Source organism: Tympanuchus pallidicinctus, unplaced genomic scaffold (genome assembly GCF_026119805.1).
Source record: "Tympanuchus pallidicinctus isolate F22 unplaced genomic scaffold, pur_lepc_1.0 scaffold17, whole genome shotgun sequence".
Lineage (NCBI taxonomy): Eukaryota > Metazoa > Chordata > Aves > Galliformes > Phasianidae > Tympanuchus > Tympanuchus pallidicinctus.
In genome coordinates, this window is record NW_026294690.1 from 7,929,463 (window position 1) to 7,942,694 (window position 13,232).

Consider the following 13,232-nt stretch of genomic DNA (forward strand, 5'->3'; position numbering starts at 1 on the left):
CTGAATTCCTGAGGAAAACCTTTTCAAAAAGCTGAAATCATGCTGCTGCTTTCTTTTTGTATCCAGTATTCCCCTGACAAGAGGAATTCCATTCACAAGACTTAGCTAGCAGAACACACCTGCTTAGAGAATTAGCATTACTGTGAAAATCTTCACATAAAATAGCAAAGACTGCCATATTTGAAAATCATAGCCCTTTTGTTTAATTTTACTTAGAAAGAAAAATACAATGATGAGAACTACGTTCTCCTTAGGGGGAAAAAAAAAAACAAAAGTAGCCAAAACTGAAAAATGCTTGGCTCCGTGTAATTAAGCGTTTCCAAGGCTGTACCAACACCTGGCAGGATTTCATACGGAAATGTTCATGCACATAGATCGCTCTGAAAATAATGCCTCCTTTTTATTTCCATGGAAACTACAGCAGATGTACTGAGCACAATACCACTGTTTCATAGAGTAAATTCTAAGCTACACAACAGTATTTTTTCTTCTAAAACAAATTAAACACGCACTTATTTCATTTTATTAATAAAACAGTATACATTTTTCTTCATTCAATCACAAAAGAAGACTGATTTGCTTGTCAGCTGCATAAAGCTAAATGTCAAAAACATGTGTTAAAAGGCCCTAATATACCATGTTTTATTTGATTAACAACTAGCTTACAGAAATCCCAACAATGTGTTCTTGTTTCAGTCCTATTTGCATTGGCAAGCTTTCCTATGCACTAATCTAGGACCTCACAGGTCTAATCTATTTGCACTTTATCACAGAAGCAGGAACTGAATTGCCACAGCATATAGCTCTATTATCAGGCATACTCAATTGCTTATCTTCTGTATGCTGCTACAGTAGGACCAACTTTATGAATATCAGCTTCATGAAAGCAGCCTCTTGAGCTGCTTTGGACCAGCGCAAGAGCTGAGATATTCTTTGAAAAGTTTCTTGTTAAAACATCAAGGGAGCTGATAGCATTTCTGCATATTTTAAAGTTGAATTTTTTATTTGTTTTTTAAGAGGAGTGAATTTATTTTTGGTTTATTGCAATGCAATCTACATTGTCAAGAATTTTCAGCACCCGGAGAGTCTCTAAGCTTATGTGTAAGGAATTGAAAGAGTACATTTTTTCGGTGAGCTCTAATTGTGCTCAAAAATACCTAAAGTTATATTGGTTCACTTCTGATTCCCAAAAGATAAAAAGTGATATCAGCAATAGCATTTGAAAAATAAAGATTACAGTTCACTACAGAAAATTTTGATTAGTTTATACATCTATAGTACATCCAAGCTATCTAATCTCATAATGTGAAAGAAAATTGGAGAGAGATACTTGAGAAAAATCTACCTTTCATGAAGAGTTAAAGTCCTATTTTCTTGTTCAGAGCTTAAATCTCAGTCTGAGTACTTTCAAAAACAATGAAACATTTCCATTTTGAAACTTTAAAAAGAGCTTCATAATACTTCATGATTTTGAAGCTCTTCAAGTATTATAATATTTCATTATATGATCCAGTTTTAATTTTTCTTATTTGCATAAAATAAGGAACTAAAATTAGTATTAGTGAACTCTGGTAAATTAAACTGATATAAATAAATTTCAGCTCCATTTTAAATGATCTTCCCAATGTGTTCATGGACTTTTATTTATTTGTGTACAAACTAAAATTCTGACAACCAGGGAATTTAACAATGAAGGTAAAGTCAAAAGCTGTGTGTAACATCAGACAAGATGTAGCTGCAAAATAGGTCTGATGTCATTTCTAGAATGGGGGAAGGGATTAGCTTATAGAGGATTTAACCTGTAAAGAAATAGGGGGTATATAAACACTGACAATCATTGTACGTCCTTAGAAATTCTGTATTGTTGAATGAAAGCAGCATTCTTGCTTGACAGCATTGCAAATTTAAATTGATAATTTACTTATTATAATTATTTTAAGATTAAGAAGTTACTAAGAAACTACAATCAAGTGTTCTTGTTTTGGGCAAAAATTTATTCTGTATTTCTAACTGTATTTGCAGTGGAAAAAGTTAATAAATTGATAAAGTCTGCTGATATTAAAAACTGAGAAGCAGCTAGGATAAACTGAAAAATTGGATACAGTTAAAGATGAGACATCAATGTGAAAATAAACTGCCAAGGTATTAATTCCAAAAGAAATAAAGAATCTATACATCACAACTCATTTAGAACTTCCAGAAGAAGCTTACTAGTTTCTTTTAATGTATAAAAATATGTCCCAGAGACTACACTTAAGATTGAGAAACCTACCCTTGAAAGCATGGCCTCAATGAAGCTTGCAGACTTACAAAGATAGCACTGCTTAAGTGACTGAAACAGTCATCAAATACCACAACACAATTCAGCCTCATGACGTTTCTTAAAAGTGATGTCTTGCAAAATAATACTGTTGTCTTCATCACTGAATTTTTTTTAAGCAAGTGACTAATTTGTACTGAATTCAGCTTTAGAGAATCCATGCAACTTCTCCTCAATGCCACTTGGGAAAAAAAAAAAAAAAAAAAACACCAGAAAAAACAAATCACTTTGCTTTTAAAAAGTATCTGCTCATATATATCCATGAAATTCCACATGAAGAAGACATAAAATGAAAAAAATAAAAAATTCAGAGGATTTGCATCTAGCGTACAAAGATAATCTAACTTTTCCAAAACAGTAAAACTACCATCATTAAAAAGAATTTGAATCTTCATTTCAGAAATCTGAAAATTCCATAACATCAGGATCTGAAGTGTTTATTACATTTAATTTTTCACATGCGGAAAGAAAATCTATAGCCCAACTTCCCACATTGCTGTATTAAAAAATACTGCATCTTGAATTTAGTGAAATTTTAGTTTCTATAACTGAGATTAATAGAATATTTAGTTTCACATTATATTAAAAACATCTCAAAAATCATAAAAGCTTCTATACTTATTTCATTAAATTTTAGAATGACACTGGTATAAAAAGGCATGAAAACAGTTAACTTCCATCACTCACTAATTTTCACTTTATCTTAACTCGGTATTTCTTCAACTTTTCTATTTCTAGTAGTAAGAAGTAGGCCAAAGATTCAACTGCATTTTCTCTTTGAACATATATAACTGAGGCAAAATGTGGGATACATGACTCCTTTGGCTTCCGATGGTGCACTTCATGCTCAAGTGCCAAGGAGAACTACTAACAAGTTTAACTCTGCTTTCTATACTGACATCAGTAGAACAATGGTTAGAGAAGCGCTTTAAATTCTATGGGCAGATCAAGAAATTGATAACTTAGACTAATTTAGAGCAGATGACATCCAAGAAGAAAAGCAAATTAAAAAGCAATTCCTGACATTTACTTATAATATGTTGTGTCCAGATTTCTGATTTCCAAAATCATCCATATGAAATAACAGAAATTACTAGAAATGCTGTTTTTCCCCTGTTGTCTACCAAGCAAAGATGATTAAACACAAAGAAATAAAAAAATTAATCAGCAATGTAGATGCTAATACCAACATCACAGTGACATTTTAAACTCTTATGTAGCCATGAATGCTGTCACTGTAGTATACACTGCAAAATGGCACATCATGTTTCAATTAGTTGAGCTCACCTGTGCACACTGAAGTGATATTATGAAGATCTGTTAGATGCAAAAAAATTGAGTATTTATTTGTATTTTTTGGTTGGGTATTTTTTGCATAAATTCACTCCTCCTATACAAAGTAAATTGGCAGAAAAAAACTGAAATGGGTGGGCCAGCTTCTGTTCAAAAGTATGTAGTTTTTAAAGGGCAGGTGGAGGGGTAGGAAAGTTGGAAATAATTCTCCAGGATTCTTGTTTCTCATTCAGTTTTGTTTCTAATATAAATTCCAGTTTCTGTTATACCTTAAGCATAGTGAACCAGTGGTTCTGAGAGTGCCATGGGAGTAGCTGTCAATTGCTGTTGGCTCTTTAGTTTGGCTCTGTTTACCAAGCAAAATAACAGGATAATCAAGATCACAAAGCCATCAAAATATCTCGTTCTCTCCCTTCTATCAAAGGCAGGTGTTCATGTCTTTCAGTTTAGGCAGGGAAAAAGCATTCCCTCCATCCAGAACAGGAAAATTGTAATATGTCTTGGGACATTACTCTATCCCCATTTAAAAGGATACCCTTTGATATCTCAGAATTCCATTTCACACCATCAGTCAGGAATCACTCCTTGTCCCTCATGCCAGAACAGAGCCCACCTGCTTTCCTGACAATGCCCATAGGCATCATTACAGGTGCCAGACCAACTGAAAAAGACATTTTCTGGACATGCTTCACCTGCAGGAGCAGCACATTATGTGCTGTTGCATAAGAACACATTACCTTTTCAGATAGAGCTTCTTCTAAGGTGGCTAGTGCTGTGTCTGTGTTACTAGAATCTGTCTGCAATGACTTCACTCTGTCCTTTAAATTAGTTAGTTGTTTGTCTTTGTCCCTAAGTTGCTCCTGTAGATTTTCAATCTGAAAATAAAAACAGATCATAATAATCATAAACCTTGTCTTACCATTCCATTAGAAAACTGGGCAATAGGAGCAAAGGAATGTGTACATGTTATACATACAATACACATACTTCAATATACTGTAAATTTATTTGTTATATAATACGAACATTTTAAACTTATATTCTCTGATTTGTTGTCCTTTGCTATAAAATAACATTTTCTAATAAATTAAAGAAAACAATATCAGCACAGTCAATCATTTTTTTATTTAAATATTTGTTATTAATCACTTTAAGGTACTGCATTATCTCAAATTCAAAGTAATTCAAAAGTATGTGTGGAATGGTCCCTTTAGATGATTCTAGCTGCAATAAGAGCAAAGAGAGAGGCAAAATTCAGTTCCTCAGTCCCAAATCAAGGAATAGGTGATAAAATAACCTACCAACTTAACAACAGCAACTTCTATAATGCCGTGCTGTAAAATAAATTCATCCACACAGATGTCAGAGTGTTTATATTTCAAAAATCAAAACGAAACAAAACAAAACAGAAAAATGCAAAGAAGTCCACACTTCATTTCCCTTTTATTTAACACCATGAAGACTTAAGTTGTGTTTCAGACAATAAAACTACTTAAAGCAGATCTAATTCTTCCTATAAACACGCTGCTTTGCAAGTTAGAAAATTTTTGCTCAAACAATTGTCCACAAGGACCAGCTGGATCCTGGAAACAAGCCTGAACAAATGCACTCAGCTTCTGATGGTAATGGCAATCTTATTCTATGGCTGTAAGATACTGTGATCACAAAGCAGGTAAGGCAAGCAATTTTATTATTTGTGTACAATTTTATTAATTGTGTGCCAGTAGAATCATCCTCCCTTCTTGCTGTGCTCTCACTAATACATCACTGACATAAAACCTAAGCTTGCTTGATAACATTTAGCACAAATAGAAACAAATAATCAAAATACGCCTACATCTGTAAGGTAAGAGTAAGAACACTCTGTGAATGCAGAGCTTCCACTGTCTGCGGTGGCAGTCTGACTCACGAAATGTGTTACAAAAACTGAAATGAAAAATTGTGCCAAATCTTATAGGTATTAAGTTATGTTCCAGTTCTATAAAATACAAAGATGCACGAATGATTTAAGTGACTCCCTGTTTCTGAAAGAAAGGTTCTAACAGGAAGAACCTCTGACAAGACAGAACTTGAAAACTTAAGAAGTATGTTTAACAGATAAATGGAAGGTATATGGTTTCAGCAGACATGTTTATCAATCTATTGTCTTGGAATAAACAAATTAAATAACAAATGACCCTCACAAAAGACACATGGTGCAAATAAGAACTGGCTCCACAAAGTTTATGAAACTCCATGGGAGTTTACAAAGCAGAAGAATATTGTAGAAATTAAATACAGCATTCATCACTTTACTAGTTTCCCCTCCCTCCCCCCACCACCTTTACAATACTTTGTTTTGATTCTTATTTTCAAAGATTTTATGAATTACAGCATATGGAAACCTGGGTCACATTCCCATGTCTGCAAATGACCTTGAGAACATAATGAGGTCTCTTGACTTTAACTGCTTTACAATATATGATGTATAGAAAAAGTTTAAAATATTCTATTTCTGAAGTATTTTCATATAACATAAGATCCTCAAAAAATGCATTAGATGCATTAGATGCACAGTTGTCAAAAGGCATACAAAGTGTTATCACAGAGCATAATGCAACCATGCAACTGGTTTTCTTTCCTGTCGTGGATTTAAACAAATTAGGAAACACTATTTTCTTTCAGAAGACATTACGCTATAGGACAGCAGAGCAGGAATCCAGCCTTCACTGATATCAACGCACATGCAATCCCCACACTTTCTGGTACTACTACTTTTCTAAGTACTGCCTTACTGCTCCCAGATCACACTTTCAGAAGGTATAACAAAAACATATCAAGTGCTGTGACTCTCAATGATAAAAACAGACGGAATTGAGCTGCTTCGTAGCTCTGTCCGTATGGACTGATCTTGCAGCATCAGAAATTTTGACCAAGGCTCTCTCCTTATCAGCCTTGATTTCTCAGTGGTAATCAGTCACAGTACAGAACAAAGCAAGTGGCTATGAATATCTATTTAGCTAGCAAGCACTCTAAGCCACTATGCAGAGAAGTAGTAGTTTCTGGATAGTACCACCTGACTGTATAAATTACTGAGAGTTTCATTAACTGAAATAAACTCATGGCTTTTCACTCTCGTACAAAGTACAGAGCAGTTTGGATTGTAAATTGCTGCTAGAAGTTGGAGAGTGCTGTAGTTGCATAACATTTTCTAGATATCAAGAATGAGCTTCCAGTTTTACAGACAAATATGGAGTCTAAAATAAGGAGGAAACTAAAAACGGTACCAGATATGCATTGCATCTCTTCATATTTTACATTAGATATGTTTGTTACATAGATTATATATTTATATGGATTGTATACCTACACATAAAGACATTTTAATGAAATCTTTATAAGTAAATCTTAACCATTATACATTCTTGATCAGCCAAGCAATCATGGTAGCCTTCCTACTCCTGTGGTAGCGTGCACTCAATGCACCTTCTGCATAAAGTTGAGTACTTTTTTTTTTTCCTTATGACAGTGTTTAAATACAGAAACTTTAAACTCTGTAGAAGAGCTGTGAATAAATGACTGTCTTCAGTGTTAGAAGAAGTGGATAATATTCTTCCATCATCCCAATCAAATGATCTCAATGAATAAGAAAAGGTCATTTCAGCAAAAACAATCTTCCTATATCCTGAAGATGTCAAAGATTAGATAATTTCTTAAGGTATGGTCATTAGGAAGGATAAAAAATAAAGATGAAACTGAAAAGATGGTTACAATACTTATTCAAATTAAACATGTAGTGGGACAACATATAAACACTATGAGATAAGTCACTAACTTTTTCTGTTCATTTCATAAAATAATGTTATTCTTCTCATGGCCAACATTATTTTCATTTCAAGCAATTCAGACTTAAACAGAATCTGGATTTTCCATAATAACTGTTAAACTACATTTAAAGATTCTGTTACAAATCTGAAGATGAATTCTTCACACGAGCATTTTCACAGAACTCAAAATTTATGACAATAGAAAATTTGATCCCCACATGCAAAAAAACATATCAAATAATTAACAAATTATCATGCCTGGAGCACAGCTGTGGGTATTGTATGAAGTTAAAATAAATTTTAAAAGAAAAAGATTAAATTAAAATAAAATTTGAAAGTAAATTTAAAGGAGTAGATTTCAATTAGAAGGTGTTTACATCAGCAAGAAAAATGCAAATGTTGCATTTTTTAAATTACTATTATATACATACATGGTCTGGTATGTCAGATTACTACTCCAGGGAAAATTATTCCACTTGTTCTGTAAGCTATAAAACATTAAGGTATATTTAGAAACGGTTTGGTGAAAACTTGGCATAGAATAGTTCTTGTAAACGATCTCTAGTAATATTTTTCTTCATGTGTATGTTTTATACAGATACAGAAATAAGATACATGTGTTAATGAGTTAAGAACTTTTTATTTTATGGCATGTGTATTAGTCACATCTAAAATTACATTAACTGGCATTCAGCAGACTGCACACTGAGTTTCTTTCCTTACTTTCATCCAAGTATTAATGATTCTAACAACTGCCTCGTGACACCCTGTGGAATATCTGAGCAATTGCACACTTCAGTTTAACCAAAATAAATTCTCGAGCAAAGAGGAAATAACACAGGAGAGTGAATATTGATTACATGTTTTCTGAACCAAAGTTAAGATCTGGTCCTTTATTATCATCAGCTTGACCTACCAATTCTAGGCACCCTAAATTAAAGTACTTGTTTCCTACGCACAGTGCTTATCTGAATTCCACAGCATTTACACTATTTCCTTCCTCTTAAAACTAATTTAAAATATGATCCAACCCTTAACCAAGAAAACATGTTCTAAAATTATTCAGCATTTACAAAATTCTTTCCTCAGAGGTAAAGAGAACAGGCAGCAAATTAAAAACATCCCCATTGAATCACAACTGCTTTAAAATAAGTCAGTTGATTCACAGTCCATAGATAAAACCAGAGGAAAGGATCAGATTATTCTTCTATTTGTGCTATATAAATCTGAAGAAAATACATTGACAGGAACAGGACCACATTGAAGTACACACGAGGAGAGGAGAATCAGTAACACAGTTTTTGTTTGTTGGGATAGGCATGAGGTTGGCAAAGATCTGCTAACACAGACAAGAGTTTATGTCTAGTAAATCACAAACAGTTCTCTCAAAAAGGCCTCATTACAGGAAGCAGAGACTGAGCAGCCTCACATGCTAACATCTTGGAATACCAAGTATGAGTGAGTTCCTCTTGGGCTTTTCAAACCCAGAAAGAATAACCCCTCAGGTAACCTCCGTTACCCTCTAACATTGGCAGCAGGCATACATGTTAGAATACAATGCTATTCCTGAATAATAACCTACTTTGAGCATTTGTTACAAGAACTACTACAACTTTATTTATCTTCAAAAATTTATATTCTTATCTGATAGGAAATGAGTTTCTGTGTAGCTTTGCCAACGTGTAATTTTTACCTGCATAAACTGCCACGTATCTGTGCCACGAGCTGTATGAAAAGGCACTGTTCCACTCTTTCTGTATTTCACAAAGTGTATATATTCCAAGAGCTTACAACAGACATTATTTCAATTTGGAAATCCAGCACCCCTACAGATAAACATCTTTCTTATGGGGCATCCTGTCAATGAAAAGCAAGTGCTAATCTTTTGGTGACGGTCTCAGAAATGGTTCTTAAATGCTCAAGGGATTAAGTTAATCTCACCGACAGATTTTAAAACTATAACTCAAGTACTAAAAATAAAATTATTTTCATTATCAATTGTATGTACATGTGTTTGTCCATGCATAATTTCTAAGGAAATAATCATCCTTAGTCTGAATGACAATTTAGAATGAAAAAAACTGAAAATATTTTTCCCTATCATCCATGTAAAAAATATTACTACCTTAAAACTCAACAGACATGAATAGTTCTTAGAAAACACAACAGATTTTTAGTCATAAATTGTTACCCAATCAGTTGCTAGTTATTCTATATCACATTCAAGTACTTCAAAATCTACATTAACAAGTTTTAAAGCATCTATCTGAAGTTTCCCCCTGGGAGGGTGGAGCTACGGTTCCATAGCTTTTCACTGACGTTCGTGATACAATTTAATGACATTTTTCATTTTTAGCATGATTTCAACTAACAAAACGAACTCTGAAGAGCACCTTGTGCTTACACAGTTTGACACTGCAGAACTGACAAAAGAGATGTGCTTCAAAGTGTTTCCATTTCACTACCTTCCTTCCACTGCTTCTTCCTTTTAAGTAGGTAAATACACAGTAAATAGATGAGTGTTACAGCTAAATTTTTTGAAAGAAAACAGATTATGAATATTCAAATGAATGTGACATGGAGAATTTATCATACAAAATCTTTAACACATTCTTAAAAAAATTGCAGCTTAGAACTTATTTACTAATATACAGGATTTGCACTAATCTTTGGTTTTACCAAGGTAATTGGAAAAAGGCATGTTTATCTTATAATTACATGTTAAAATACTCTTGGATTTCATAAGCAGCTTCAATAGCTATCAAAATACTTGGTTATTTCTCAATAGAATAAAGCTTTATATCTATAGCTGCTTGGAGTACAATATCTTCTCAATTTACAATATTTGCAGAGTGCCTGGATATGAGGAGGAATGGATATGAAGGTGCCCAAGGAGATAACATCTCAAGGAGATAACATCTCCAAATCAATCGGTTTATAAGATTTCCATGAGAAAAACACTTTTTTTAATGAGAGATGATTAATTAGTTTGAGCAGGTTTTTCTGTTACTTCACACTGCCTTCAGGACTGCAGCTCAAAGTAGCAAAGTACAGCTGCACCATGACCACAATAAAAAAGTTTATGAAACCAATGCTTCTTCAGATAACAGCCCTCACAGTAACTTGATGACAAGAGCAATAGAGAAGTGGAATGAGCTGGTTATTACCCTGGTGCTACCTCCCCAGCTCACACAATCCAGAAAACAATCCTTCAGAATTTTGCTTTACTTCACAAATTTAAACTGAAAAGATGTGAAACTAGAAAAAAAAATGTAAATAAAAGACTTCTTCCTGAGGTACAATTGCATTGTTTCCATGCAAAGTGCTGGCATTTCTACACATTTTCTGCTTCTTCCAGCTCACCAAGTCTTTGCCATTAGGATCACAAAACCAGTCAGATTAATAATGTGCTTCAATTTTTTTTTTTTATGGTTACTCATTACTCTTATGAGATAAAAGAATTTTTAAATCCACTTTTATGTTACTAAGAATCACTGAGTCCATTGTACCTAAAATACAGAAACACCTTCCCTTCTGCCTTGTCTAAAGCTTCCAATCTTCTCGTGTCACGTTGTCTAAAGAAAGCTGTAAGTGCTTTCTTACACTTTAGTATGAAGTAAAGCTAATTTTTACTGTGTTTAAGCAAAATAAGGCTTCAAATTCTGATTGGTGTCTTTCTAGAAATCCCACAAATAAAACCAAAGATTTATGACATGCAACTTTTCCATGTGAAATAAATTTCTTTTTTTCTCCAAATCTTGTTAGATAGTGTTTTTGCATTATTTATTGCACTAGTGTATACAGTGCCTTTTAAAAACAATTCTGTATAAAATAGCTCCAATACAATAGCACAAACCCATAACTTACGTAAGACACACCTTTTTTTTCTATACTCCCAAAATACTAAACTTATACAGATCTGACATTGTCAGCCAAGAATTTATGGGGAAATCATATCCTTTGGGTTTGCATTGTCCCCTGCAATCTACACAAAATGCTAAGTCAGCCAAGTGTACCATGTCATAGAGAACAAATTTCAAGCCTAGGGATGACATAATATCACCAATTTGGTTAGGCAAGGCTCTATGTACAGACTGTTTTGAAAGACTGCATGAATATTTTGATCTCTGCCTTGCTCAGTGGCCAGAATAATCCCCATAGCAATGCAGTGTGCATGGTTAACTCCTTAGGAAGTTGAGTAAGAAACAAAAGTTGAAAGCAATGAGTTAACTACCTTCTTTTGTGAATACAAACCATGTACAGTGTGCTCAAGTAGAAGGCCAGCATTACACCCGTGGTCCTCTGTACTTAGAACACTTCAGTAATCCCAGGTCAAACATTTCCTGGGCTTTTTCCTTTATCTAATTGCATCTGTTCAATTCATTCTCATACATGTGAATACAAAAAATATATATTCTGTAATCAGGAACATCAGTCTGCTATTTCATATAGATTTGAATTTAGAAACTGACAGCATCCTCTTGCATCAAGAAACAGAAGCAAAAGTGGTAGAGCACAATTCATATTTGGAGGAGGCTCAAAAAAGGAAAAATAATTCCTTCCTCCAAAGAAAAGTGTTTTTATTATTATTAGAGCACAATCACCGCAGGAAATATTTCATCCATCTTTACTTAATGTGATAAATTTCTTCCATAACATATTATTCAAATGTACTGCTACAAGAAGGATTCAGAGAAAAGAACAAGACTTAAGAGTGAAGGGGGAGATTTCCATACAGAGAGAGAAGAAAATTCCCATAGGGCTGCTTAAGAAAGGGATCTGCCCTCAAGTCAGCTGATACTTTAACAGGCTATAAAAACTGGTCAGTGGGCAAACTGAGCCAAGAGAGCAGAAGCTGTCACACAGAAAGGAGCTCCTGGAATGAAAGCTTGGCTTCTGTTGCCAGACTCCAGCTGAGAAAGAGCTGGAACTTAATGCTAAAATTAACCTTCCCCAGGAATCTGGCCAAAAGAAGCCTGGGCTGATAATATCCACTTATGTATCTGGAAATGCTCAGCCTCTGTCTCCTTCTCTTTAGGGACCAATAAATTCTCAGAACAAAACAGTCTGACTCTTGGACTCTTCTAAGCAGGACTGTCAGATATCCACTGAAAAGTTTTTGCTCTCATTATATCTATTTATTGTGATATAACTCAAAATGTAAGAGGTATTTTCCGGACAGTAAAGAAGTGAAATAAGACATAATTTCAGTTACAACACATTAAGAGGTGGACATTGATTCTTAACAAGGCTTCTTATAATAACCACCTATATATTTTCATGGACAGATTTTCAAATCAGGCTGGAAAAGAATTCCTACATCTCAGTGTTTTACATGCTGCAAGGTAATGAGTGATCACAGAACTTTTCTTGAAGGTCAGCCCAACTGCACGTTCAGAGTACCTGAAAATGGAACCTGCACTACTTTTGCAACCTAAAAAATAGTAATGCTACATGCCAGGTATTTGGAGATGTCTGAGGATTTGTCACACATGGTCAGTTCTGCATTATTTGGTATAGATTAAAAAGGATATGTTTGCTTATGCAAGAATTTTTCAAAACAACTTTGCATGAAAACTGTTACATTATATATGCAACACTTAAGGTATGTAATATGCTGTAGTCATAGAAGTTAGCTTGAATATACTTTAAGATAAACTCAGAGAAAAACACTGCTTTGACAAGCTCACAATTTTAATACAAATTATTTAAGATGAGATAAATCAGAAGTATATCACTGATCATCTTGCCATTCCTATAATGTCTGCATCAGTTAGGAAAACTTGGAAGACTTTGCCCAGATTAAAAAATTA

General features: G+C 33.9%; 1 protein-coding gene across 6 annotated transcripts in view; it reads right to left on the reverse strand.

Annotated features, from left to right (window-relative positions):
• ERC2 (ELKS/RAB6-interacting/CAST family member 2) overlaps positions 1-13,232 on the reverse strand; it is a 424,274-nt gene that overhangs the window by 266,205 nt on the left and 144,837 nt on the right. For all 6 annotated transcript variants that reach the window (XR_008205671.1, XR_008205672.1, XR_008205673.1 and 3 more), the window contains one exon: positions 4,351-4,488. Coding sequence is in view for 3 of the 6 variants with exons in the window: in XM_052678735.1 (XP_052534695.1) it covers positions 4,351-4,488 (138 nt within the window). In the remaining 3 variants the exon portion in view is untranslated. The remainder of the gene's footprint in view (positions 1-4,350; positions 4,489-13,232) is intronic.